At 38.0% G+C, this 27,549-nt stretch overlaps 1 protein-coding gene across 1 annotated transcript in view; it reads right to left on the minus strand.

Moving 5' to 3' along the window:
• LOC136248518 (E3 ubiquitin-protein ligase rnf213-alpha-like) overlaps nucleotides 1–27,199 on the minus strand; it is a 226,598-nt gene extending 199,399 nt beyond the window's left edge. The window contains exons 1-5 of the mRNA XM_066040292.1: nucleotides 26,685–27,199; nucleotides 26,351–26,391; nucleotides 26,186–26,292; nucleotides 12,658–12,796; nucleotides 1,402–1,603 (exon numbers count right to left, since the gene is read on the minus strand). Of these exons, the coding sequence (XP_065896364.1) occupies nucleotides 1,402–1,603; nucleotides 12,658–12,796; nucleotides 26,186–26,292; nucleotides 26,351–26,391; nucleotides 26,685–27,199 (1,004 nt within the window). The remainder of the gene's footprint in view (nucleotides 1–1,401; nucleotides 1,604–12,657; nucleotides 12,797–26,185; nucleotides 26,293–26,350; nucleotides 26,392–26,684) is intronic.
• Nucleotides 27,200–27,549: the final 350 nt, after the last annotated feature.

The raw sequence follows: 27,549 nt of genomic DNA on the forward strand, positions 1-27,549 counted from the left end.
ATCTGGTAGGCGTGGCAAGGAGTCGTTTTTTTTTATTAGCTGATTTCGATTGCATAATTGTTACACACTGTTGGTTTTTTCGTTGTATCTTCCTGTTTTTTAGCTCAAACCACAAAAGGTTTGAGGTTCCATAGTTAACCTATTCACCCACCGATTTTCAGCTTCTTCCCATACGCGGTTTACCCTGTAGGCGTGACAACATATTGGTATTATTTTTTGTGAATAATTGCTCATAACTCTTTGCCTGTTTATCGTATTCCAGCCAAAGTTGGTACCGAGATGTGCCTTTATATCCCCCTTCTGTGTGCCAAATTTCAAGGCAATCGGATGTGACGTTCGCGTTTTATAGCAGTTTTTGTAAGTGTGCGACAAGAGGAAGAAAAATAAGAAGAAAAAAAATGAAGAAACTGAGCCAATTTTTGAAGTCGCATATCTCGGGAATGCGTGAAGCGATTTCGCTCAAATTTCGAATGTGGAGTGCTGCAGTTGGAGGGCATGTCCACAGCAAAAATGGTCTTGTTTCATCAAGGAAGCACAGAGCTACGGAGGTGCGAAAATTGCGTTTTCTTTCTTCCTGTCAATATACTCACGGGTGTTACGCGCCGGCTTCTTGGGCCGCACGACACACTACCGTGTGTCTTGATATAGAAAACAAATACATTGTTATAAGAACGATAATAAAATAACAATTATCATCAGGGAAGGAAATGCACAGGCATTGTAGACTCGAATCCAATTTTCCCTCTTCCAAGAGTAGCTATTCCATCCCAAGACTAACTTGGGTGTGATAGTACAGGGTTTCATTGTGATTGTTAGGATGGCCTTAGAAATCCCTGTGGCTTCAAAGTTGAGAACCACCAGGTGTTTCACCCAAGCCTCATGCAATTGGGAGCTACAATTTGTGACTGATCATATCACTGATCCTAATGCATAATCATATAGAACCATGGAACCTGCATGCTTACTAAAACAACCACCATAATAGGGCTCTCAGTTTTGATTAATTTATTAATTGATTACTCATCGATTACTCGATTAATCCATATGTAGCAAACACCATGCATATAGCATCAGCTACACTTAATCTTAACTGTATACAATGACGTGTTACTACACGATTAATCGATTAAAAAATAAAACGCCGATTATATTTTCATCGATTAATCAATATTATCGATTAATCGTGAGTGTTCTACACCATAATTGGATGGCAGTTGACAAGCAAACAATACCAGCTTGAGACAAATGTCTGATTGTGGTTCTATTATTTACCGACCAACATTAACATACATATAACATTTAATAGCAAAAATTGCTATTATAGCCAAAAAGAAAATGTTCACCTTAGAAGGCATTAAACCAGCCAAGGCATAAATGTACTGTAACTGGCTAAGTTCTTACTTTGCAGGATCTACAACTGAAGCACAACTTAGGTCCTGATGTGAGACATTTTCTGACAAAAAATGGTGCTGCAAGTAGCGCTGAATTTTATCATCTGTAGTGATCACAGCTGAAATATTCCTATGGTATAATCGTAAATGTTCCATGATGAAAGACTTTTCATCTTTGTTTTCATTACTACATAATATCACCAAACGGTAATCTGCAAAACACAAATGTTTTATACAGCAGTTTCAAAGCTTTATACATACATACATACATACATACATACACACATGCATTATAAACAACATAAAATTTATAACAACATGAAAGCTCAATACGTGTACTTCTACATACATACATACATTCACAAATAATCTACATTACATAAAATATTGGTTCGATATAAGAAATATGTAGTTGCAACACAGTTACAATGGATATGACTAGATTTCTGCAATACATTGCATTTTGCACCATCAATAAACTGTTTGATACGATACTGAATCGTGATACCATAATGAAGTAGTCATGGCCAGTTATCACTGGTACTAACTAGTATAACCAATCATTTCAGCCAATAGTTGTACCGATATCTAAAGAACCGATACCAATTCTACATTCACTGTGTATACAAATTTGTATATTTGTATGCGCATGCAATGAATGTAGATAAATTGTATTAAACAAGTTTAAGGAAAATTAGGAATTCTAAGTTCGATTAGGGATCATAGAAAGAAGAAGTAAGGAAACAAGGGAGGTCATATGTCTGCAGATGTAGGCAACCTCCCTGGTTTCCCTACTTTTTTTTTCTATGATCTCTAATCGAACTTTAAAATCCTAATTTTTGTTTCTTTACTATTTTTGCAACATTATTATGACTGGTGAACTCACGCATACCGCATCAAAAGAAAAGACGATGCCAGAATTAGTTTTTTCATCTGAACGTGCACCCCAGCTATCAAATACTGCAGTGGTTACTACGCTTCACTTTCAGCTATGTTCAGCCCGTTACGCAGCGCTACAGACGACAAACAGTAGAGGACGTGCCTCTGCAACAATCCAGTCACCACGAAAATATGACAATTCGCATGTCCCCAACTATCAATTACTGCCTTGAAAGTGCAGCAGCCATTATGCTTCGCTTTCAGCTATTTTTAGTCTGTTACACAGCGTTACAAACAAAGAACAGTGTTAGAATCGCCTCTGCTATCAATCCAGTTACCATGGAAAATACGGACGGTTGTTTACAAACGTACTGTAGGGAAGACATGAAATGTACTATACTGTGCTACCATGAATCAACACCTTGGGATGTCAGCAAAAAGAAATGGGACACAAAGGAGGACAAAAGTAAGTCCATGATGTGTACAATGCACGTACTGTGGTATGCCAAAAGGCATGTCTTGGGATGAAGCGACGTCAAACAGTGAAAAAATCAAGCCCATAGCCTTAGCTATTATTGAGTTACGCTTGCCTGAAGGCATCAAGCAGGCCAGGCAGGCAGGCAGGCAGGCAGGCAGGCAGGCAGGCAGGCAGGCAGGCAGGCAGGCAGGCAGGCAGGCAGGCAGGCAGGCAGGCAGGCAGGCAGGCAGGCAGGCAGGCAGGCAGGCAGGCAGGCAGGCAGGCAGGCAGGCAGGCAGGCAGGCAGGCAGGCAGGCAGGCAGGCAGGCAGGCAGGCAGGCAGGCAGGCAGGCAGGCAGGCAGGCAGGCAGGCAGGCAGGCAGGCAGGCAGGCAGGCAGGCAGGCAGGCAGGCAGGCAGGCAGGCAGGCAGGCAGGCAGGCAGGAAGTTAGTCAGTAGAAAATTCCATTGAATATATTTTTAAAATTTTGTAACAATTTATTGGAAGCCTTTAGGACCATACTGAAGGCACTTTTGGGCTTGGTTATACCTAACCAATACTACCAAGGTGCCAGGATGGAGTTGTGCAGCTGGTTATTGGGTGAATTTTTAGCTAAGAAAACCAAAATCTCCATTTCCCCTAATATATAGTACTACCGTACTGTATGATAATTTCATAGATTGTTCTAGAATATAGTATTTTTTTAAAAATTGTTAATTTAAAAATGAAGTAGGGATCTATGCAATAGAAAGTAGTGAAGCAAGAGATGGATAATGGCATTACAGCATAGCTCAGTGGGAAAGTCCCTACTTTGGCAATGAGCAAAATTGTAGCTAATGTGCTAAAGTAGAGACTTTCCCATCGAGCTATGCTGTAATACCATCATTCATATCTTGTTTCACTACTTTATATTGCATGGATCCCTACTTCACTTCTAAATTAACAATTTTTTAAGATACTAGTTTGTTTAGTTTTTTGTTGTAGCACAGCTAGCTAGTTACAGCTTATTAAAGTACGTACTGTGCCAAAATTGGAAGCACATAGGCCTGTAGTAGTGTGCATAACTTACCTTTGATCGTAGTAGCAGTGGCGCTCAGATCTATGACCTGTCTCAGTATGATGGTCCGCATTCTATTTACCCCGGCTGGAAGTTGTTCGAAGGAACAGGCTGTTTAAGTTGTCTGGAGCTTAGTCTCGACTAACAGGATGAAGTAATACAATTTCCACTCGAGTACTATCCAATCACATGAATCACTTGCTGATCTCGCCGTCCGGCACTGAGTGGCTGAGTCCGTGTGTTCAGACAAACAAGTCATCGAGTATCAGTCCATCTCAAATTTCTTCGTCGATTGTAGTCCAGGTGTTTGCAAAAGTCGAAATGACAGCTCAGCAGCCTTAATGTTTCACATGCAACACTTGAAATTATAAGCGTCCCACTCTTTCAGCAGCATAAGTGCTTTCTGAAATAATTTTGTGGTGTCTACAGAAAAGTGTTGATATGGAAAATTAATGCATCGGTATGGTTTCGATGCTTGAAGAAGAAGACAACCAACCTGATTGAAGATAAATGGAAAAACAAGGTGCACAGGGTGTACACTCATCGGAACCCCAAAAGGAACATCCCACTGGTGAGTTTGTTGTTGTGGCGTAAAATGGCGACTGTGTGCTGCTTCATTTGGGCTCTAGGCTTGCGACTGTGGTCAGGCAGTGAGTGAGGCAGTGAGTGAGGCAGTGAGTGAGGCAGTGAGTGTTGCAGTGAGTGAGGCAGTGAGTGAGACTAAAATTGGAGTTTTTGGTGCTTGTTTAAAATTTTATAACCGGCCACTTTGTTGTATTTAATGTTATTTTATGTATTATATGGACTACTACTATTCTGTAAAGGTGATTTTCGCCACGTAAATGTCTGTAGGATGATTTTTAAAGGTGGAATTTTGGGCGGTGTGCGAAACATTCACCACGATCCCTACTTAAATGGTACGACAGTACCATTTGATTCTATGTGTGTTCTATTTGAAATTCTCAAAAACGTGAGCTCTATTAGAGTATTACAAAAGTACTCTGCAGTATAATACTATCATAACATGTCTAGTATCTCATTGGATCAAAGCCGATGTTATATATACCATTTTGGTATCAATCAATGTTGGTAGTGCACTACGATTAAGACCCACTTGCACCAATTGTCATCATCATAATCATCATACTGTAATAAGTGCTATGCTAGCAAAACTTGTGACAACAGGCTGGAAATCACATTCTAGCATAAAAGGTGCAGGATTTGCTTTGTTAATAGTTGAGCAACTGCAACTTACCACGTTTTGTGAGGTAGTACTCTAATAGAACAGTCACTGCAAAATAAAAATCCTAACAGACAAATAGTACAATCATGCGTACCTAACTTGGAAGGAATTTACTTTGTTATAAAACACTATTGCAAATAAATACAGGCACTAACAATACAACTTTATATAGCCACAAACAAGCACAAAATTATAGACCAATCATCATAGATCATCTGGCTTTGGTCTCGGACCTGTATGTATTTTTCTGGTAGAGCACTAGTTTGTCTTATATGACAATAATATTTGTTTACAAATATTATGAACTCTTGCTTATACCATAATCACTGTAGCTATTTGTAGTAGTGTTGTTCCAGTATCAGCTAGTTATTATAGTTCTAGTTCCAGTTTTGGAACCATAATCTTTAAAATTACAGTTCCAGTTCTAGTTCTGGAACCATAACCTTTAGAATTACAGTTCTAGTTCCAGTTCAGGAAACATGACATTTAATTAAATTTCTAGAACAACAGTTATTTTAACTTAAGTATTACCAAAAGCCAATAATGAATTATGGGCACTCACTATTAAGTTATATATGCTAGTCTTGCCAGGTTTAATTGTTTCATGTATGTAGTAGTTATCAGCATTATTACACAAACAACTATAATACTGACACTATAGTAATATAGGGTGGTACTAAAAGACCTGTATCTATGTAATTATCAAACACTGAGCCAGACATAACAATGTGACTGAGCCAGCATTGCATTTGGCATTCACTTTTAATATTATAGCTAATCAGTTGTTTCAAGCAGTGTTTTAGCATGCTGTTGCATACATGGTTGTAATACATACAGCTTTCATGAAGTTATATAGTACATCGTGTGCTTTTGTCGCAGATAAATTCCGGTCTTGTAAGAGCATAAAATCTCATTGGTAAAAGCTGTATGGTAACAACCAATTCCAGTTCCAGTATTAGTTCCAGTACTTGATAAATTTCTTTATACAGTACAGCTCAAGGGTAACGTCGCATGTACACGCATGATGCGCATGATGCGCATGATGCGCGTGACGTGCGCTCGAGTGACCCGTGTGGATGCAGCAAGGCTACAGTAATGCTCCACGATAGCTAACTTTACTCGAGAGTGTCACGCAAGACGAGATAACAGGTCTCACCTATGGTCTTGGGAGGCGACACTGGCTCAGTTCCGCCAGCTGTGGTCTCCTATTGCAATGCCTGTGTTCTACCGAATACTCGGTAACTTAGCTACTGACCTGACCTCGACTCTGTCACGGACTACAGTCAGTACTGTAACTAGCAGTAGGCGTAAACCTAGATGGATTGGTCGCCAAGTAATGCCACAGAACCCCAGTTAATGCATTTTTCTAATTTGTATTTTCTTTATCTAGATAGTTAAAGGAATGGTCAACTGAAGTTTCAACTCTAGAAGCCAAGAAATTTCGAAGTTACAGCGCTACGAAGGGGCTTATAAGTGCTAACAACAAAAAATCGATTTGTACAGTGACAATAAACTACAGGCGTTTAATAAAACGATCATAACATACGGATGCAGTCCTCTACCAAGATGAAACTTGCACCATCGAATTCTCCATGAACAAGCAAATCCATTGCTGTGTAAGTTTTGTCTTCCAGGCCTTTCATATGTCCACGGGGTACCGGCGAAGGCGAACGAATGTGAGAAAAAGCGATAGTGAACCGCTCGTCAAACGAAAGGCAGACTAACGCTGACATCTTCTGTCTCCTTGAGAGTACTGACACGAAACAAAGATTCTGGAACTCCTCTTGCTTTTGGGATCACAATGCTACCTAGGTTTTTGGTGGTATCACCTTCCTTCATTGTGAAACAAGCGCTTTAGAATTTACAGATTTTTTTTTTCGTTTTCGTAAATATTCGACCCATTGCGTTCTGCGGGCCCAGCGTGCGTTTATTGTATTCTACTGTATAATTAACTAGCTAGGCTTGCACGAACATAACTATGGGACTGATCACAAGTGTTTATGTGATTTAAGTGTTGTATGAAGTTACTAAACTCAGTAGCGAGTGTTCTCATGTGTGGTGAGTTTCTCGCGCGGCTAGTGTATATCCACGTGATATTCCACAGGTATTGTACAGTACATTGCAAAATAATGATCCTGCGAGAAGATGCGAGCATTACTTGCATGTGTATACTCGCGACGTTACCTTTGAGCTGTACTGTAGTTCTAGTTCTAGTTCCAGTTTTGAGGAAAGTAAAATTAAAGTTCTAGTTCCAGTCTTAAAGAAAGCAAAATTATTGTTCCAGTAAAAGGGTTGAAACTGGAATTATTTTAGTTCCAGTACTGAGAACTGGAACAACACTAATTTGTAGATAAGAACAATAATTTGTGTAAAAACAAGTCCCAAAGCCATATTATAGTTGGCTTGGGGTAGCAAAAAGAATTGAAATCTGTGCAAAATCAGCCAAGCTGTATAAAAAGGGTGCGGCCTTCAAAAGCTTGGGTGAAAACAGTTGTGAAATCAAAGGTGGCAGCCATGAAATAGCTATAATAATGTTAAATTTTAATAATGGCTTTGTGTATTATTAAAATGTATTATCATTAACATCATTTTTTGCCATTTTTATTTTTCTGAACCCTTATACTGAACAGTGTAAAAGAAAGATGATCTACCGTAAATTCCCTAAAATTTCGGCATCTCTAAATATTCGGCACTCCCAGTGTCTTGAATGCAATGTGCTCTAAATTTCAGCAAGCGCAAGGAAAGTTTCTAATTATAAGCACGCTAATTTTTCGGCATTTGGAGTACTAGTTGACGAAGGTCTCTTGAGTACTGAGGATTCCCAGTGACCTCACACAATATGCTACCTTGATGCTGGGTGAAGCACCAAGTGTGAAATTGTTCAGGGAACGTGCCCAACGATATCATCGTGTGACATCACATGCGGCTACCACAAAACGATCTTCGTTTCTGTTCACAGAATAACATCTCTCCTGGAGCCCACAAACATGATACACTTTCAAATAATGCTCTGTTAAGTCATGGAACACTTCATGCAGCATCTGGTAGTGAGATTTAATTAACTATCACAAGATAGTTTAGTGATAGTATTGATTGTGGTTTCTATTTTTAGTAGTTGAAATCCTTAATATTGCGTCGGAGTGATTGTATTCAAAAGTGATGTAGTAATAACATTGATCATCTCTCCTGGATAATGTAGGCAATCACGGTATATAAGTTAATGCTGCAGCCAAGTGAGCATTGTTATAATTTTTAATCAAAATAGCCACAATGAAACAATTTCTGTTATGGAGGGAAGCCATCACATGCTACTGCCAAATCGACACTTTTTGCTGTCAGCAAAGATGAATGGGACACAAAGGAGGACATTGGTAAGTCCATGAAGAATGCATTGTACATACTGCGGTTTTCCAAAAGGTACTTCTTGGCCAAAGTGACACCGAACAGTGAAAAAATCAAGCCCGTAGCCTTAGCCGTTATCAAGTTACACTTGACTGAAGGCATCAGTCAGTCAATTACTTAGTCAGTCAGTAGAAAATTCCGTTAAATAAATATTTTTTTAAATTCCGTAGCAACTTGTTGAAAATGTTTCGGGTTGATCTGAAGGCTTGTTTAGGCTTAGTTTTACCTAACAATAACAGCCTCATCGTTGTCAGGGAAAATTGAGGCTGATTTTTGGGTGATGTTATTTCGTGTGCCACGCCTACTCCTTTGTGGTCCCTACTATACAGTACTATCGTTCTGTATGATAAGAATGATTTTGAAAATAATGAGTGATTTTGGGAATAATGAATTCAAAACTTAAGGTCAACCTTTTTTTGTAGAAATTCAGAATTTAAAACAACACTGAGCAAACATAATTTTCACAAGCCTAGTATTAAAAAATATGCAAATTGCAAGCGAAAATTTATATGCAATTCTGTAAACTTATACAGCTCAAACCTATACATACTGCACCAGGAGAAACTGCACATATAAAGTATGCGTACATATACTGATGGCGTATCCATGTATACTTTAAAACACATAGACTTTAGTTGCAATTACCATGTTCTAGGATAAGGTAATGTAATGATGTAATCAAATAAAATTCTGGAATTTTCGAGACTGTGATATATGATGTCATTAAATTGTACTATAAAATAACTGTTTTTACATAATGCTTTCTCTCTAGTCACTGTACGTGCTGTGCTGTACAATACTCGCTTGTTTGATCTTTGAATAAAGATATAACTGACCTGTTACAGTAAGTACATGGTTGTACAGTAGCTACAGTATAACAACCTATGTACGTAGTGTTGTATGTGGAAAGAAAGCAAATAATCACTCCTTAGTAATGTTTCACTACATATAAATCTTACCCTTTAAGCATTTGCATAACCAATTGAAGGATTTTAAAACACAGCAACTGTAGAACTTAACATCAACAACACAATCATTACTTTTAAAGTGTGCATGAATATGTTGGAGTAGCAATTTCAAAGACTCTGTAAAATTATTGCTTTTGCCACTTCAAGTGCAAGTATGTTTTTCTTTTGAGTGGTAAGTTTTAAATAATGCAAGTAGCAAGTGATAAGGCTTTTTCAAAAAGGGGTTCCATGGAATCCTTTGAACTTAGCAATGCATAGTCCCTACAGATGTTTCTTTGTTATGTCTATGCTCCAAATAGAGCTGATTTCCATGTAATGTAGTGCTCTATCTCATAAAAAAAGACTCATAGGATGTTAAGTGCTATCCCACTAAGGACCTGTGAGAAGGCTAAGCCTATAAATACAGGGAGTCAAAAACCCAGGTCCCTAGTGGGATAGCACTTAATATAAAAACCTTTGATGGTGAGAAGTCAATGTTTAAGTAGTGGTTGAATGCAGAGAATATCTCGGATCCCAGCTGCTGTGGCTCCCTTGGTGCATGCCTAGATTGCATGTTATCTCGGATCCCAACTGCTGTGGCTCTCTTGGTGCATGCCTAGATTGCATGTTGTGGGGAATCAAGTCACCACTGAGTCTGGGATTATTTTCTGTATTTTTCACAGTTTCAGGTACATGTTTCTGACTCCCTGTATTTTACAGGCCTAGCCTTTTTACAGGCCCCTAGTGGGATAGCACTTCATATGTTCACATATGCGAAGGAACTGAACCGGCAGTTTTAATCAGTGTTATTGAATTATTTATGGAATAATTACGAAAGACCTATATGGGTAAGCTTTCTTGTAGAGTGGTTATTTAGTGTGGAGTGGTAACTTTGTGTTAACAGTATTTTGTGTGTGTGATCCATATTTGAAAACACTTGCACTAGTTATCACCTTAGACCAACGTTTTTCAACTCATAGGATAGCAAAATGCTTTCCATCTGAGTGGTTTTCATGGCCCAATCCAAGTTGTGCATAATTTAACCAAAATTGTCTGTGATATCTATAGGATTTGTCAATTCATCATAGCCAGACGTAGCCAGAGCATACCAGCTACTGACCCATAATCGAATCTTTCATGCATGTAAATATTTATTCCCCCCAAAAAACACGTTCGCTGTAAAAAAAGCCACATCCAAGAAACTACAAGTAACTGAAAGAACAGCTCAGCTATAGAAAAAGACTAGCTGGCAACTCAAAGAGCTGATATCTGGAGCAGCAAGAATCAATGTTACTACAACTACCAAAGTTTTACCAAATTCATGCAAGAATACCTTGGCTGAAAAACAGATAAATGAAAGTAATTGGCAACCAAAACAGCTGATATCTGATGCGGCCAAGAATAAAATGTATGTTGATACAACTAACTACAGTTATTAATGAAGTTGTAACATTGAATCTTAATCATTCAACCGTGTTCTATACATTCATCCCTGCTACATCGTAAATTAATTCTTTGTAACTCTAATTGGCTGGTAATTTGGCCACCTTTTTCAATAGTCAATATAAAGAAAAAAGGCGACCAAATTACCAGCCAATTAGAGTTACAAAGAATTAATTTAGGATGTAGCAAGAGTGAATGTATAGAACACAGTTGAATGATTAAGATTCAATGTTACAAGTTAATAATTGTAGTTAGTTGTATCAATTTAACTTTTATTCTTGGCAGCTTCAAATATCAGCTGTTTTTGTTGCCAGTTACTTTTATTTACCTGTTTTACAGCAAAGGTATTCTTGTATGGACTTGGTAAAACCTTGGTAATCACAGTCAGTTGGAGTAACATTGATTCTTGGCCACTCCAGATATCAGCTCTTTCAGTTACCAGTTAATTTCATGGAGTCTTCTTCTACAGCTGAGTTGTTTTTACGTGGACTTGTAATTTCTTGGATGAGCCTTTTTTTTTACAGCAAAGGTGTTTTTGGGGGGATATAAACATACAATGTACAAGCGGCCCAGCATATATGTGCACACACCGTATTACCTCAAATTACTACCGGTCTTGTATAAATGCCTAGTCCTGTTTAGTCGCCGGGGGTATACAGCAAAAATAAAGGCTGGGTCTCGAATAAACGTCCAGTGCAGTCATTATTTTTAACAATTACAGGTGGTGTTATAAACGATGAAGCGAAGAATGTTTTATAGAGTTCCTTTTTAGCTTGAATCTGTGAGATATAGAGAGTCCAGGAGAGTACAACACCAACATATGAAGTTGACTCATGAATGCTGATCAGGTACATAAATTCCAGTCTTGTATAGTCACCAGTCTTGTTTAGTAGCTGGGATAAAAAGTTGCTTGAAAGAAATAAATGAACGCCTGGGGCGTAATTCGAGACAATACGGTATATCTAATCCATATCCAAATTGTGGGGGGGGGGGGGGGGGGACTTTTGTTTTAGTAGGCCATTCACCTTTCGAGAACGTGGTGTTTCGCGTGACCCAATCCTGTTAAACCAGTTGCAGATTACATAATACTTGAACCATTTCAACATTACTACACACGCTCAGGGCATAGTGCACCCTTAGGTCACAGCAATTATATGCCAGTCCTTATATTTCTACCTCTGCAGTATGCATGTTAACTTCAATTTATTGTATTACATTTTATGTTATTGTGATTTTTTTAATGAATGTTCTATATAGGGTGACTGTTCTATTAGAGCATCTTAATTGCATATTTTTATGCAAGCTTGATTTTTCCTTTTATCTTTGTACCTGCTACTGCTGTCAGTGCTTCCAAGCAGATGGAAGGTATGAACATCATAGTTAAGTGTGTGATTTACTCCTGTCTTTTTCTCACAGTTTTTGCTTTTTCTCTAGTTGTAGGAAGGAACTATAAGCCAGCAATGGATTTGCCTGTTTGTGGAGAAAGTGATAATGTAAGCTAGATCTCCATACAAGACTGCATTTGTAAGTTATAGCAATTTTATTACACAACTGTAGTTTATTTTCTGCATTATCACTGTACAAATCAATCTTTCTGATAATAACACTTTGTAGTGTTAAAGCTCTCAGTTTCTAGGGCCCATTCCTTTGACTATATATCTAGATAAAGGAAATGTAATAAAATGGAATGAAAATGTATGCACATGTGGGGATCCAGTCATATTTGGTTATTTAAGAAGATATTAAACCCTCTATTAATAATACAAATGGCCCAACTTGCACAAGGGGGCTGGATCACTACAACATACATTTTACATTATTAAAAGAGATTCTATTACCTGTATTTCCTTTCAACACTTCATCCATTGCACTCAGTGCTTCAGTGCATACTTGATAAGGTAGCTTCTCTGCACCAACCAAGCAGAATATTCGCTTGAAGTCAGGATCTTTTACTGCTCTGTACCACAACAAATTAATCTGTTGGTAAAAAATAAAACAGTGTACTATTACTAGACTATTCATGCAATTATACTCAAATTTGGTTTGTGGGGTGCTGAAGGTGGAGGATGTTTGCAGTAATATAGTCTGTTTGCGTTCACCTAAGCCCTCGTTTCTTATTAATAATTCTTGTTACAAGGGCCAGCTGCTCAAACATTTAGTAGCATTGTAAAGCCCTTCAAATGCTGGAACTGTTTATCAAAAAACACTTTGATGTGGGCAAGAACAAGTGAATTATGAGGCTTTAAAAATATCCCATACATTAGTATGGACGATTCAGGCGCACAAACATGTTTACAACATGAAAACATGCTTGTTCCAGTACAAAACTATTGGGAGTGAACACATGTTCACCCCTTTGATATTACTATATTTGGCGGGCTCAGGTGAACGCGTACCGACTATAAATCGAGAAGGGAGACATACAGAAAATCATATTTTCTTTGTTCCTGTAAAAATACTCACAGTGTGGCGCACCAGCTTTCTTGATCACACAACACACTATCTTTTGTCTTGATAACCCCCTCTATCTTAGCATACACTCTACTCTTTCTAAAGTGCTGAAAATAATTGATGATCACTAAGTATCTTGCCAAATAAAAGTAGCTTTCCTAAAACCCAACCTGTATGCTTTTTAAACTGTTGGGTCTTAGTAGCACCATATAAGAAATAATTCACACTACTGTTTGGGTGAAATGTTAAAGTTAAGTTACAGTTGCAGTCTGAATGACTGCTGGCTATGTATCCAAGTAATCTACTTAAGGCTTCACTATCACATTGCCTACCATATATATTCTGACAATGAGTATATGCAGTGTGGAAAACCAATACTGATTGTTCATATATCAAGACACACGATAGTGTGTCGTGCGGCCCAAGAAGCCGGCGCGCCACACCGTGGGTATATTGACAGGAAGAAAGAAAGCGTCATTTTCACACTTTTGTATCTCGGTGATCCCTTAACTGATAGGAACTAAATTTCCTACGGAGTTGCCCACCAGCCAGGGGAGTCTACATACCAAAGTTGAAGGAAATCGCTCCAGCCATTTCCGAGATACGAGTTGCCAAAGTTTCGATTTTTTTTCTTGGTTTTTTTTTCTTCTTCGTGTTTTCGCACGCTTGCAAAAATTGCTATAAAACACAAACGCGTGGTCCGATCGTCTTGAAATTTGGCACACAGAAAGGGAGTCCAAAGGCGAATCCTAGCATCAAATTGGTGCAAATCTGATGAATGGTTCGGAAGTTATGACCAATTATTTGCATAAAACAAGATTGATTTGTTGTCACGCCTAGGGTCAACCACTTCATGGAATGAGTTGAAAATTGCTATGTAGATGGAGTAACCATCGTAGGAGAGCCTTTTGGTGGTTTGAAAGGAATCGAGATAAAGACCATGGAGATATGACACAAAATCCAACCTGTGTCACAATTACGCGATCAATTTTTATGAATAAAAAAGTATTAGTTTTTACGCCTACTAGGCAAACTGCTTAGAGCAATGAGCTGAAAATCGGCGTATAGCTGGAATAATCTTCATAGAAAGTCCTTGCAGTAGTACAGAAGAATCGGATTACAAACCACTGAGTTGAGTCAAAAGCCAACTCTGTGTGGCAAATGCGAGATCGAGATACTCTAATAGAACAGTCACTCTAATAGAGCATTCAGCTAATTTATTTACTCCATTATAGAATTCTATTACATTACAAATTATTCTGTAGGGAGTTCAGCTGCAAACAGTTAATCTTATAGACAATTCAACAAGAAGCAAGTCACCCTATAGAGAGTTCAGCTACAAATATATTGCTGTAGTGATTCAGAACATTACAAGTCACACTGAAGAGAGTTTAGCTATATATAAACAAGTCATGCACCCTGTAGAGAGTTCAGCTACAAACAATTCACTTTGTAGAAGTTCTGCTACAAACAAGTCTTCATGCAGAGAGTTTAACAACCAAAATCCACCATGTAAAGACTTCAGCTAGACTAACAAGTTACTTTGTAGAGAGATCAGCTATAAATAAGAGAGAGTTCAGCTAGAAAATGTCACCTTGTAGAGAGTTCAGCTACAAACAAATCACACTGTAGAGAAATCAGATAGAAGAAGCCACCTTGTAGAGGGTTCAGCTGTGAAGTGATCACCCTAGAGAGAGTTCAGCTAGAAAAAAATCACCCTGTAGAGAGTTCAGCTACAAAGAAACCATCCTGTAGAGAGATCAGCTAGAATCTAGTCACCTGTAGCGACATCAGCTACAAAGAAACCATCCTGTAGAGAGTTCAGCTACAAACAAATCACCCTGCAGAGAGTTTGGCTACAAAAAATCACCCTGTAGAGTATTCAGCTACAAACAAATCACCTTGTAGAGTGTACAACTAGACACAAGTCACCCAGTAGAGAGATCAGCTACAAGAAGTTACATTGTAGAGAGATCAGCTAGAAGAAATCACCTTGCAGAGAGTTCAACTATATACAAAGAAACCATCCTGTAGAGAGTTCAGCTACAGACAAATCACCCTGTAGAGAGTTCAGCTACAACCACATCACCCTGCATAGAGTTTGGCTACAAAGAAACCATCATGTAGAGGGTTCGGCTGCAAACAAATCACCCTGTAGGGAATTCAGCTACAAACAAATCGCCCTGTAGAGAGATCACCTAGAAGAAGTCACCTTGTAGAGAGTTCAGATATAAACAAGTCACCCTGTAGAGAGATCAGCTACAAAGAAACCATCCTGTAGAAAGTTCAGCTACAAACAAGTTACCCTATAGAGAGATCAGTTAGAAACAAATCATCTTGTACAGACTTCAGCTACAAACAAATCACCCTGTAGAGAGTTCAGCTACGAAAAGATCACTGTGTAGATAGTTCGGCTACAAGAAGTCACCTTGTAGAGAGTTCAGCTACAAAGAAACCACAATGTTGAGATTTCAGCTGCAAACAAACCACCCTGTACAGTGGCGGATCTAGAGGGGTTTCTGGGGTTTCGACAGAAACCCCCTTTTAAATTTAGCTCAGTGGCAGTTTAAATATATAAACATTGTTGCACTGACAATTTGTCATAGCAAATAACTATATACCATTGTATTTCAGTAGTATGCATGCAGTTGCACTTAACTGACACCATTTATAGTTATTAAACCCTCAACAACACTTCACTTTTCATCTCTCACTGCATTAAAAATGATCGAGATACTCTAATAGAGCAGTCATGTAACTACTCTAATAGAGCAATCAAAGCTACAGCTTGTAGTCACCAGCTTTGCCCTATAGTTAGCTATATAGGATTTATTTAAAGCATTGGATTTATTACAATTGGTAACTAAAAATAGCCTAAAATCCTATCTCAGAACTCAAAATTTTCCGGAGAAATGCCTTATTTAGCTACACCAACTTTCAGAAACCCCACTTTAAAAATTCTAGATCCACTACTGCTGTAGAGAATTCAACTACAAATAAATCGCCCTGTAGAAAGATCAGCTAGAAGAAGTTACCTTGTAGAGAGTTCAGCTACAAAGAAACCATCATGTAGAAGGTTTGACTACAAACAAGTCACCCTGTAGAGAGATCAGCTAGAAGAAGTTACCTTGTAGAGAATTCAGCTACAAAGAAACCATCAAGTTGAAAGTTCAGCTACAAACAAGTCATCCTGTAGAGAGATCAGCTGGAAGAAGTTACCTTGTAGAGAGTTCAGCTACACAGAAACCATCATGTAGAGAGTTCAGCTACAAACAAATCACCCTGTAGAGAGATCAGCTACAAACAAGTCACCCTGTAGAGATATCAGCTAGATACAAGTTACCTTATAGGGATCAGCTACACACAAATCACCCTGTAGAAATATGTGTTGGAAACAAATCACCATGTAGAGAGTTCAGCTAGAAACAATGGGAGTTTCAGCTACTGTTCAGTTATGTATAAGAAGTCATCTTACAGTATGATTATCTTTCATTGTTAAATATACAAATATTTTTAATCAGATAAAAAATTGTACACGACATTTCTTCCTTTGTTCCACAATTCCTGCAGAAAAGAAAAAAAAATGTTAGAAGGAAGCCCCAAAGCTGGCCATAGGCCGGCTTTGGGGTATACAAATACAAAAAGAAGTGAAATCTAATCCAAAACAGCCAAGCTGTAAAAAAAGACTGCGGCCCTCAAAAAGCTATAGTGAAAAAAGATGTGAAATCCAAGGTGGTGGCCAAGAAATGGCTGTTATGGTAGGTTAAAGGCAAAAATTTTAATTACGACAATTCAGGTGAATTTAGTGCCGAATCCTAGTGAAGGAGGCAACGCAAATTCACCTGAATTGTCGTAATTTAAAATTTTGCCATTAACCTACCATCACAGCCATTTCTTGGCCGCCACCTTGGATTTCACATCTTTTTTCACTATAGCTTTTTGAGGGCCGCACTCTTTTTTTACAGCTGGGCTGTTTTGGATTAGATAATCTTTACAGTATGCTTTTGAGTGGGGGGAGGGATAAATAAATCAAGTACTCTGTGTGATTGAAAAATTGTCGAAAAATATAGATGATAGGGGCTCTACTATTTACCAATATTATAAGTATCAAAATCGGTCAATTGCAAGTATAAGATCACATATTTCTATTTAAATAGTACAAGTATACTATAAAAACTACTAGAAGTGCTATTAAATGCACTCCAACATCCCAAGTGACTTAGTAGCCAAGTGGTGAACACCTTGTGCATGAGTGCAAATCTCAGGTTTTCTTTTTGTTTCTGAGGGTCTTTCATACCAATACTTTGGTGGCCTACTTTTTATTCTGCGATATTGCACCGACAAAAACATACAAATTTGGATATAAATACTTTGTGAACAGTCATACTGTAATAGCTGCAAATAAATTTAAAGGATTACATTGTTGGAAAGTATACCGTATTAGTAAACTTAAAACAGCCCTAGTGATCCTGCTGTATCTCAAAATAACAAATATCAGTTACACTTTTGAAGTATGTATACTACTATCACCTTAGACTGGTGCTACCTATGCTGTCAGTCTCTACCACCACTGACAGAAGTGACCATCCCTATCCACATATCCACCACTGTGGTTTAACAGTGCATCCGTATTAATACTGCATCCTACTGTGAAATAACAGTGCATCCACTACTGTGGATTAATACTACATACACTGCTGTGGATTAATACTGCATCATTCATGAACAAAATGATTGTTATAACATTCCAATCCCATTGAACTATGCTATAATACCACCATTCATCTCTTGTTTCACTACTTTTATTGCTTAGATCCCTACTTTAATTTTAAATTAATAATTTTAAAATATACTAGTGAAATTATAGTATCAGATATCATAGCTACATTCATTCAAATTTAAAGTAATTAAAGTGTGTTTAATTGTAATAATTTCACTCACCAGTTGTTGTTTTGTTGGGATGCACTACCTGACTGGAATTCCTTTTCAAGTATCTCACACAGTCTATTGATTGCGGAGTTGCTTTGGTAAATGTACAAAACCTCGACTGTGATGGGTCAAATATTTTGATACTTTTTCAGTGGTCAAATAGTAAATGTAAAGATTTTTGGAGCAAGACAGGTTCTGTCCCTCCAAACATCTTTCAAATTATGCTAAACATCTAATTCTATGAGACATTTGTGACAAACGTTGAAGGAGCATGCTCGTGTATAGATTACTGTACTGACAGTGGCATATGATAATGGTACTGGTCCACAGTAGTGCAGGTCCTTGGCAGTTGATGTAGTAAGATCCACAGCAGTGAATGCATTATTTGATGCAGTATCAATCTGCAGCAGATTCCAAAGTAGGGATTTTCCCACCGAGCTATGTTATAATACTGTCATTCATCTCTTGTTTCACTACTTTTTATTGTTTGGATTCCTACAGGTACATACTTCATTTTTAAATTAATAATTTTTTCATACATTATTTTGTTTGGTTTATTGTTACACAGCATACGGTTATACAAGTGTGACTGTTCTATTAGAGTGACTGCTGTATATTAGAGTATCTAGTCTTTACCTAGTTTGTCACTATTTTCACTGTGCTAGCATTATGAATGCAGCTAGACCAATAAATAAGGGGTGTGGTGATTGTGATTGGATAGATAGATTATTAAAAGGGACCAGATTATTAAAAGGTATGGTCCCTATACTCAATCATTATTAATCAACCAAGATCAATAATGGGCGTTGTCTTAAACTCATAGTGTAGTTATCGAACATAAGTACTTTAAATCAAGACACACGGTAGTGTGTCATGCAGCCCAAGAAACCGGTGTGCCACACTGTGAGTATATTTCACACCTATGTAGCTCTGTGATCCCTAATCCAACTAGAACCAAATTTGCTAGAGAAGTGCCAGCCAGTTAGAAGAAAATCGCTCCAGCCATTTCCGAGATACGAGCGAACAAAATTTCGTTTTAATTTCTTCGTTTTTTTTCTTCATCTTCATTTCGCATTTTGCAAAATCCGCCATAAAACACAAATGTGTGCTCCAATTGGGTTGAAAGTTGGCACATGTAAAGGGCTCATTAAGGCGGATCCCAGTACCAACTTTGGTAGGAATTCAATGAACATTCGCGGAGTTATGACCGATTATTTGCGTAAAATAAAGTCGAAGGTCTGTCACGCCTACAGGGTAAACCCCTTGGAGGAATCAGTTGAAAATTGATATGTAGATGGAGCAACCATCATAGGAGTGCCTTTTTGTGGTTTGAAAGGAATTGGGATAAAGACCATGGAGATATGACACAAAACCCAACCTGTATCAAAATTACGCAATCGAATTTTATCAATAAGAAAACTATAAGTTTTCGTGTCTACCAGGCAAACCGCTTAGAGCAACGAGCTGAAAATCAGTATGTAGCTGTAATAATCATCATAGAAAGTCCTTGCAGTAGTACAGAAGAATTGGATTACAAACCACTGAGTTATGATTCGAAAGGCAACTACGAGTAGCAAATGCGAGATCGAGATACTTTAATAGAACAGTCACCCTAATAGAGCATTCAGCTGCGTTTATAATTTACTCAATTATATTACATTGCAAGTTATTCTGTAGGGAATTCAGCTACAAACAAGTCATCCTGTAGTCAGGTCAGCTAGAAGAAGGTACCTAATAGAGAGTTCAGCTACAAAGAAACCATCATGTAGAGAGTTCAGCTACAAACAAATCACCCTGTAGAGAATTCAGCTACAAACAAATTGCCCTGTAGAGAGATCAGCTAGAAGAAGTTACCTTGTAGAGAGTTCAGTTACAAAGAAACCATCATGTAGAGAGTTCAGCTGCAAACAATTCACCCAGTAGAAAATTCCGCTATGAACAGTAGGGCTGAGCGATACCGCCATTTTAGTATCACGATCGATACTAAAGCCACTATTCATGATACTGAATAGTTCACGATACTGTCAATCATAGCTGGTGCTACATAGTGTATTCAGTATTCCTGCAGGAAGTCTTCATCACTGTCAACTTTGTTTACAGTAACAGTTATTGTAACACATGCTTTGAAGTTATGTTATGGTGTTCACGCCTCTCTGCAGAGGTAACCAGGTTATGACTTACAAGGATTCTTGAGCCTAGTACTGCATAACAAATGGATTTTTAATGACAGTAATGCACAGGCATGGTATCATGATAGTTAATAACAAAATATCGTGATATCGATACTTTCAAAATATCGCAATATATCGCTAAAACGGTAGTATTGTTCAGCCCTAATGAACAGATCACCCTGTAGAGAGTTCACTTAGAAATAAGTCATCCTGTAGAGAGATCAGCTAGAAGAAGTCACCTTGTAGAGAGTTCAGCTACAAAGAAACCACCATGTAAGAGAGTTTAGCTGCAAACAAATCACCTGTAGAGAGTTCAGCTAGAAACAAGTCACCCTATAGAGAGATCAGCTAGAAACAAGTCACCTTGTAGAGAGTTCAGCTAGAAGAAGTTACATTGTAGAGAGTTCAGCTACAAAGAAACTACCATGTAGAGAGTTCAGCTGCAAACAAATTGCCCTGTAGAGAATTCAGCTACAAACAAATCGCCCTGTAGAAAGATCAGCTAGAAGAAGTTACCTTGTAGAGAGTTCAACTACAAACAAATTACCCTGTTGAGGGTTCAGCTACAAACAAGTCATCCGGTAGAGAGATCAGCTAGAAGGATCACCTTGTAGAGAATTCAGCTACAAAGAAATCACTCTTCCTGTTGTAAAGAAAAAAATGATAGGTTAAAAAGCCCTAAAGCCAGCCATAGGCTGGCTTTGGGGTATACAAATACAAAAAGAAGTGAAATCTAATCCAAAACAGCCAAGCTGTAAAAAAAGAGTGCAGCCTTCAGAAAGGCTATGGTGAAAAAAGATGTGAAATCCAAGGTGGCAGCCAAGAAATGGCTGTCATGGTAGGTTAATGGTAAAAATTTTAATAACAACAATTCAGGTGAATTTTGTGCCAAGACCAAGCGGCACCAAATTCACCTGAATTGTTGTTATTAAAATTTTTACCATTAACCTACCATCACAGCCATTTCTTGGCCACCACCTTGGATTTCACATCTTTTTTCACCATAGCCTTTCTGAGGGCTGCACTTTTTTTACAGCTTGGCTGTTTTGGATTAGATAATCTTTTGGTGTCTAAATATGCTGCTCAAGGAAGACGTTGGCACAGAAAAAAATATTGTTTGATTGTATCAAGAAGACGACTAGCTTGATTGAAGATAAAAGGAAAGACAAGGCGCAGAAGGCACACACTTGTTGGAACCCCAAAAGACACATGCTACTGGTGTGTTTGTTATTGTGACATAAAATGGTGGCTGTGCGCTGTTTCATTTGGCCTCCAGCCTTACAACTGTGGTCAGGCAGGCAGGAAGGCAGGCAGGCAGGCAGGCAGGCAGGCAGGCAGGCAGGCAGGCAGGCAGGCAGGCAGGCAGGCAGGCAGGCAGGCAGGCAGGCAGGCAGGCAGGCAGGCAGGCAGGCAGGCAGGCAGGCAGGCAGGCAGGCAGGCAGGCAGGCAGGCAGGCAGGCAGGCAGACAGACAGGCAGGCAGGCAGACAGACAAAAATTTGAGTGTCAGTGATTTTCCAAAAAATCTATACCCAGCAGCCTGTAATAGTCAGGGTTGTAAGGCTTTAAAAAAGGCCTTTTTGTGCACTTTTGGATAAAAGCATGAAACTTGGCAAAACGTTTGTGTGTATGACAAAGATTATTTTTTGATAGGGAGCCACCTCTGATTTGACCTTTGGTGACCTTTACAGGCAATTTAATGCTCAAAAACTGTCAGTTTTGTCTCTATTTCATGTTTGTATGATCCAGAATCCACAAACGTGGTGTCAAATTGAAGCATTTGCCCTAAAGAATAAGTTGGTTTTTACAGAAAGTCTGTAGCTTATTCTGTTCTAAAGTTACAATGATTTTGTGGTAAAATATGTCAGTAGTCTCCTGTCCATGCACAATTTTGAAATATGTACAGAAAGTTTACCTTTTCAATACTTTATTATATAGTTATACAACGGCCACGAGTGCTCTGCCTGATATAAACGCACGAGCCTGAGGGCCGTTAGGCCCAAAGGCAAGTGCGTTTATACAGGCAGAGCACGAGTGCACGTTGTATAACTGTTATGTACCACTCACCTAATAGGTGGAGAGAGTCTCACAAGACAGCTGTAACACTTATAAAGGCCAGGTTTCTAACATCGATTGTGGGGTAACCAAGCCAGACGTTTCGATGACGTTCCCCCTGCAGTACTGCAGCCACCTGAGATATTGAAAGCTAGCACGCTATGGGTTATATCACTAACCTGCATTTGCTGTTCGACTCTCATCATGTAGTGCTCAGCATGCCAGCGTGCCATATAGACTAAGCACCAAACTAATCACCAGACTAATCACCATAGTGATTGTCTCGAGCGAAAAAAAGCAGCTAAATAGATGGTTTAAGTAAACAAAACCTAACTACTAAACGATACTAGTCTAATTCTTACTATTTACACTGGCTAAACTCGAATCTGGTGGCATGACAAAACTGGTTCCCACAATCGAACGTAAAGGTTAGTATTATTTAGAATATATTTGTTTTATTGAGTCATTGTTGAAGTGGACTACAGTTTAATCTGCGCTAAGATGGCACCAGACTAGTAAGGTGTATAAGTACGTTTATATATGTAGACTAGAGTTATGGCCACCCGCGTTGGCTTTTTCAATCGCCATTGGCTGCTTGAAAACATTCTACGTATTGGTGACGTTATGGCCCACAATCGATCTTTACATGTCAGGCTATAAAAGAATTCGAGTGATCTGTGAAGTGTCTTTCCACCTATTAGGTGAGGTGTCGTAGTGGTCTTCGCCACCGGCACTTGTGCTATGCTGCCCAAAACCGCAGCCAGTGCAATATCTGTATATTGCACTGCGGTTGGTGCATTATAACTTATAATGCACTCATTGTGGTCTACAAAACCGCTACCAGTGCGTTATAAGTTATAATGCACTCGCTGCGGTCTGCAGCAGTGCAATATACAAATTATGGCACTGGCGGTGCCTTTGAACTGCCCACGCAGAGTGGTACATATATTTTTATTAAGGCTTTACAGCACAAGTGCTGAAGGTCTGTAGGACACCCGGTCCTACAGCCTGTTGAAATTCTTTGTGTTTGAAAAGGTGGAGAAAAGAGAAAAATCCATAACTGGAATGACCTAGGCAGCCTCAAGCCTGCAGCCATCCGATTAATGCTCAAACACTTACAGGAGTCTGCCAGGCAGCCAGGATGTTCAATTTCATGTATATGTATCCATAGGAACTCTAGAGAGTGACTTATTATCTCAAAGTACCCCAGGTGGAACCAAATGGATGTTACTATATTTATTAAGGCTTTACAGCACAAGTGCTGAAGGTCTGTTCTGCAGAACACCTGGTCCTACACCCTGTTTAAAGTTGTTACATAAAGTGTACTTATTCTGTATAACAATTTGACACATTAAATAGGCAGATACTTAGGGATAGGTCAATTGGACTGCCATGGGTTACATGCCCATGCAGGTCATTATTCTGATGGCAGGTTTATGTACGATGTACAATTTGTGTAAATTTTAAAAATTCTTGATCCACTAAATTTTAGCTGCATGTTTTTGTATGAATTCACACATTTCAACTAAGCTTTCTGGATTCTACTTTATTGAATTGTCATAGTGAGGACAATTGCTTGTGTTTTGTAGACTAAAGTTTGCAATTGCAGAAATTTCTGCTATGAACTCGCAAATATTTAGTATCACTAATATTTAGTATCTATCACTGAAGAATATTTGAAACCACCCTATACAATATCAACTCAGTATAGTAGTGTATATCATACTATATAAGCATTGTTCTTATTATATTTTTTAAAGCTATCACTGTGAAACCTCTCTAATTCAACACCAATATCTAAACCAGAATATCTCTGCAATCTGACACTGTTTGCTGTACCAATAAAATAAGACTTTGTCTGTTTGATATTGTTTGAAAATCCAACATCCCCACACAGGTTTTGAGCAAAATAATGAGTGATACGGTAACTGATATATAATAGGGAAATTCTACACAGGCAACTAAACTAAGTAGAATTGATTATTGCTCATACATACCATATATAGGTACTGGTCATGGTGTAGGTTTTAAAATCAAAATATTTGTCCAAAATTAAAGTAATGTGACTATTTATGTTGTACACTTTAAAATAAATTGTTCGGAATGTAGTAACTTAGTAGTTTTCTTAATTCTTATTTGTACAGTTTACTATGTAATGTCAATAGGAGTGATCAATATGTGCAGATATTATAATGCTGTTTGGCTAGTGGTGTTTATACTGCTGTTGTAAATAAACTACCAATTCCTTTACTATTTTATTGCACCAGGTTAGTAAGCACAGCTTAATGCTAGTTCCTTGTACTACCAATCACAACACACCAACATAATGCTTGGTATACTGTACAGCTGAAGGATACACATAGAATGGGAAATTGTTACAGGGTGACAACTAAACATATACTGCATGCTTACGTGTAGCTACTGGTTATTTTTAGGCATTGGCACCATTTTAGCCAAGTGTTCTATCTTATGTTGACAAGTATGCAGTACGTTTTACTGTACAAAGTACATTCTATGTCTTGAAGTTAACTTTTATAGAAATGTGGTCAGGTGGTCACTATATGACAGGTTTCACCTTACAATTGTAAATGATATCACATCATCTAATAATTATGATGGAAATACAAATCTGCACTATGTATAAGTACCATACTGCATGACGTGTGTGGGCGGAGAAAATAGGGCTACTTTTTGTTCTTATAAATGGCTATAACTTTGCAATAGTAAAAGCTATGGACTTTCTTTAAATGTTAGTGTACTCTTCAAAGCATTGACACCAAGTTTGTGAATTTTGAACTATTTATAGGTGAGACAGATGAAAAACTGACCATTTTAAAGCATTAAATTGGGTGTAAAGGCCACCAAAGGTCACATCTGAGGTGGCTCCCTATCAAAAAATAACCTTTATGATACCTACAAACTATGTGGCAAGTTTCATGCTTTTATCCAAAAGTGCACAAAAAAGGTCTTAGCACCCTAACTATAAGTGTTTTCTTGCTATATTAGATATTAGATGGACTAATATTATTCCGTAAAGGTGATAGTTTTTAAGGTAGCATTATAGGTGGCGAATGTCACTTTTGGGGGGATCCCTACTTAAACAGCACTATCATACTATTTGATACTGCATTTGTGACTGGACTTTGGAAAACCAAACTAAACCACACATCAGTAGTTTGAGATCAATGGATTTGAAGAACTTTAATTTCATAACTTGTCAAGTGTGGGTGAGCATGAGATAAATACATGGTACAGATGTATTGGTTTTGGATCACTCCCAGTTCTTGTATGCAGCTGTTTGTACAGCTTTCTGCTAAGTAAGATTAAAATTTTGACGAGTTTGATGAACATGGTAGTATGGGGTGGAGGGGCAACAGATAGACTTTAAAATGGACAGGGCCCCCAACACAATGTTACAGCCTCTTAGTGGCTGCTAATAGGCAGAAGAATCATATGTACACTACCAGGCCTTTTCTTTAAGCCTTAGCATTTCTCAAACTACTTGAAGTTGGTTTAAGAGCTGTCCTTTCTAGGCAGCGGACAAACAGAAAATTAATTTCTAAGGACCTGGCTTGATAAGAATCAGTATTTCACTGGTGGATGGCCTGTTATAGTTGACCAAAGATTTTCTATGTGCTACACACTGCTGGTGTTAGTTTGATTTTACTGATGCGCAATTCTGATTAGTCTTTGTAAAATCTGGCCACATTTAATGTACAGGACATGATAAGGTATATTTTGTTCATAACTAGTATACACACCTCTTCAACTGTAGTTTTATGGTTACAGATGAGCACTTCATCCAGTGAGGGCAAAGGTAATGTAATATCTGCCACATAAAGAGAAATCACTGCTTTGAATACATCACCTGTAAAGCAGAAAAAAATCAATGACTGAATCTTAAATGTTTGTACTGTGTAGCTTACAAGGTGGTACACTAAGAAAATTTGGTGTCCCCCTTTCAAGACTTTTAAGAAATGTTCATGAACCTTGAGCATCTAAAAACAAAATGAACTACGCATAAACATTAAGTACATATATGTACATAAGTATAGTAGATTATATATTTACATATGATGGTGTCTCAAGATAAAAAACTTACAGGGGTTTTTTGTCAAGTCATCTAGCAATAAAGCTGTGCTTTTAAAATCAAGGTAATTTGACTCTTCATCAACTTCTTGAGCTGAATCATCAGCTGAGTCAGAGCTAATAATAAGCAGAAAGAAAAGCACATAAAATGAAATGACTACCCTTATGTACCTCGATAATAAAGGCAATGAAGCATCACTGTCTGGTGTAGCACTGCATGAATTCTCTTCCACATCGACGCTTCTATCACGAAGTTGGCTGGTACAATAATATTGGCATTTGCATACATCTTCTCCACACTCTTTAACAGCTTCTATTGCCAGTTTTAAAGAAAATTCCAGCTCAATCAACTCTTTAACAGTTGAATTGTTAGCATCTATTTTTGATTCCTCTGGTATGGCAATGGAGTTTTCACTGATGTCATTACCATCAAAGATATGACCATTTTCTATACACCACCCTAATACTAAATCTTCATCAGGACCACACTCATGTAATGCTTTCAGTACTAAATGTGAATCATAGTCTACATCTTTTACAGACATATAAATATCATATTCTTCTGTTGTCAACTTTTTAACTTCTTCATCAATTTCATCAATACTGCAAACACTTTTATCTTGAAAAGAAGCAGACAAAGCATTGCTACTCTTTGAAGAAAATGATTGCGCTTTGACTGAAGACATGACCTCTTTTATGTCATTAAGGGTTAGATCTGGTGATATACTCTTCAGTAATAACAAAACTTCATTACTGATTTGGTGTTCAAATTTGTTTATTACCTGATAAAATTCCTTACTAATCTTTAGTAATTGCAAGCAAGTGTAGTAGTTTAAAGCATATAGAGCATTTCTCAACTCAAACATGGTTTCTAGCCATTTCTTCAAATCTTTTCTCATCTTTGAATTTAAAGCTTCCAGTTCTGTTTCGTTTATTGTATGACATGCAAACAGCTTGAACCACTGAATATACTGTGGATTTCCAGCCATTTGAAGCCGTAACAGTGCATCAGCGATGTGCACAATGTGATGTAACA

Source organism: Dysidea avara, chromosome 3 (assembly GCF_963678975.1).
Source record: "Dysidea avara chromosome 3, odDysAvar1.4, whole genome shotgun sequence".
Taxonomy (NCBI): domain Eukaryota; kingdom Metazoa; phylum Porifera; class Demospongiae; order Dictyoceratida; family Dysideidae; genus Dysidea; species Dysidea avara.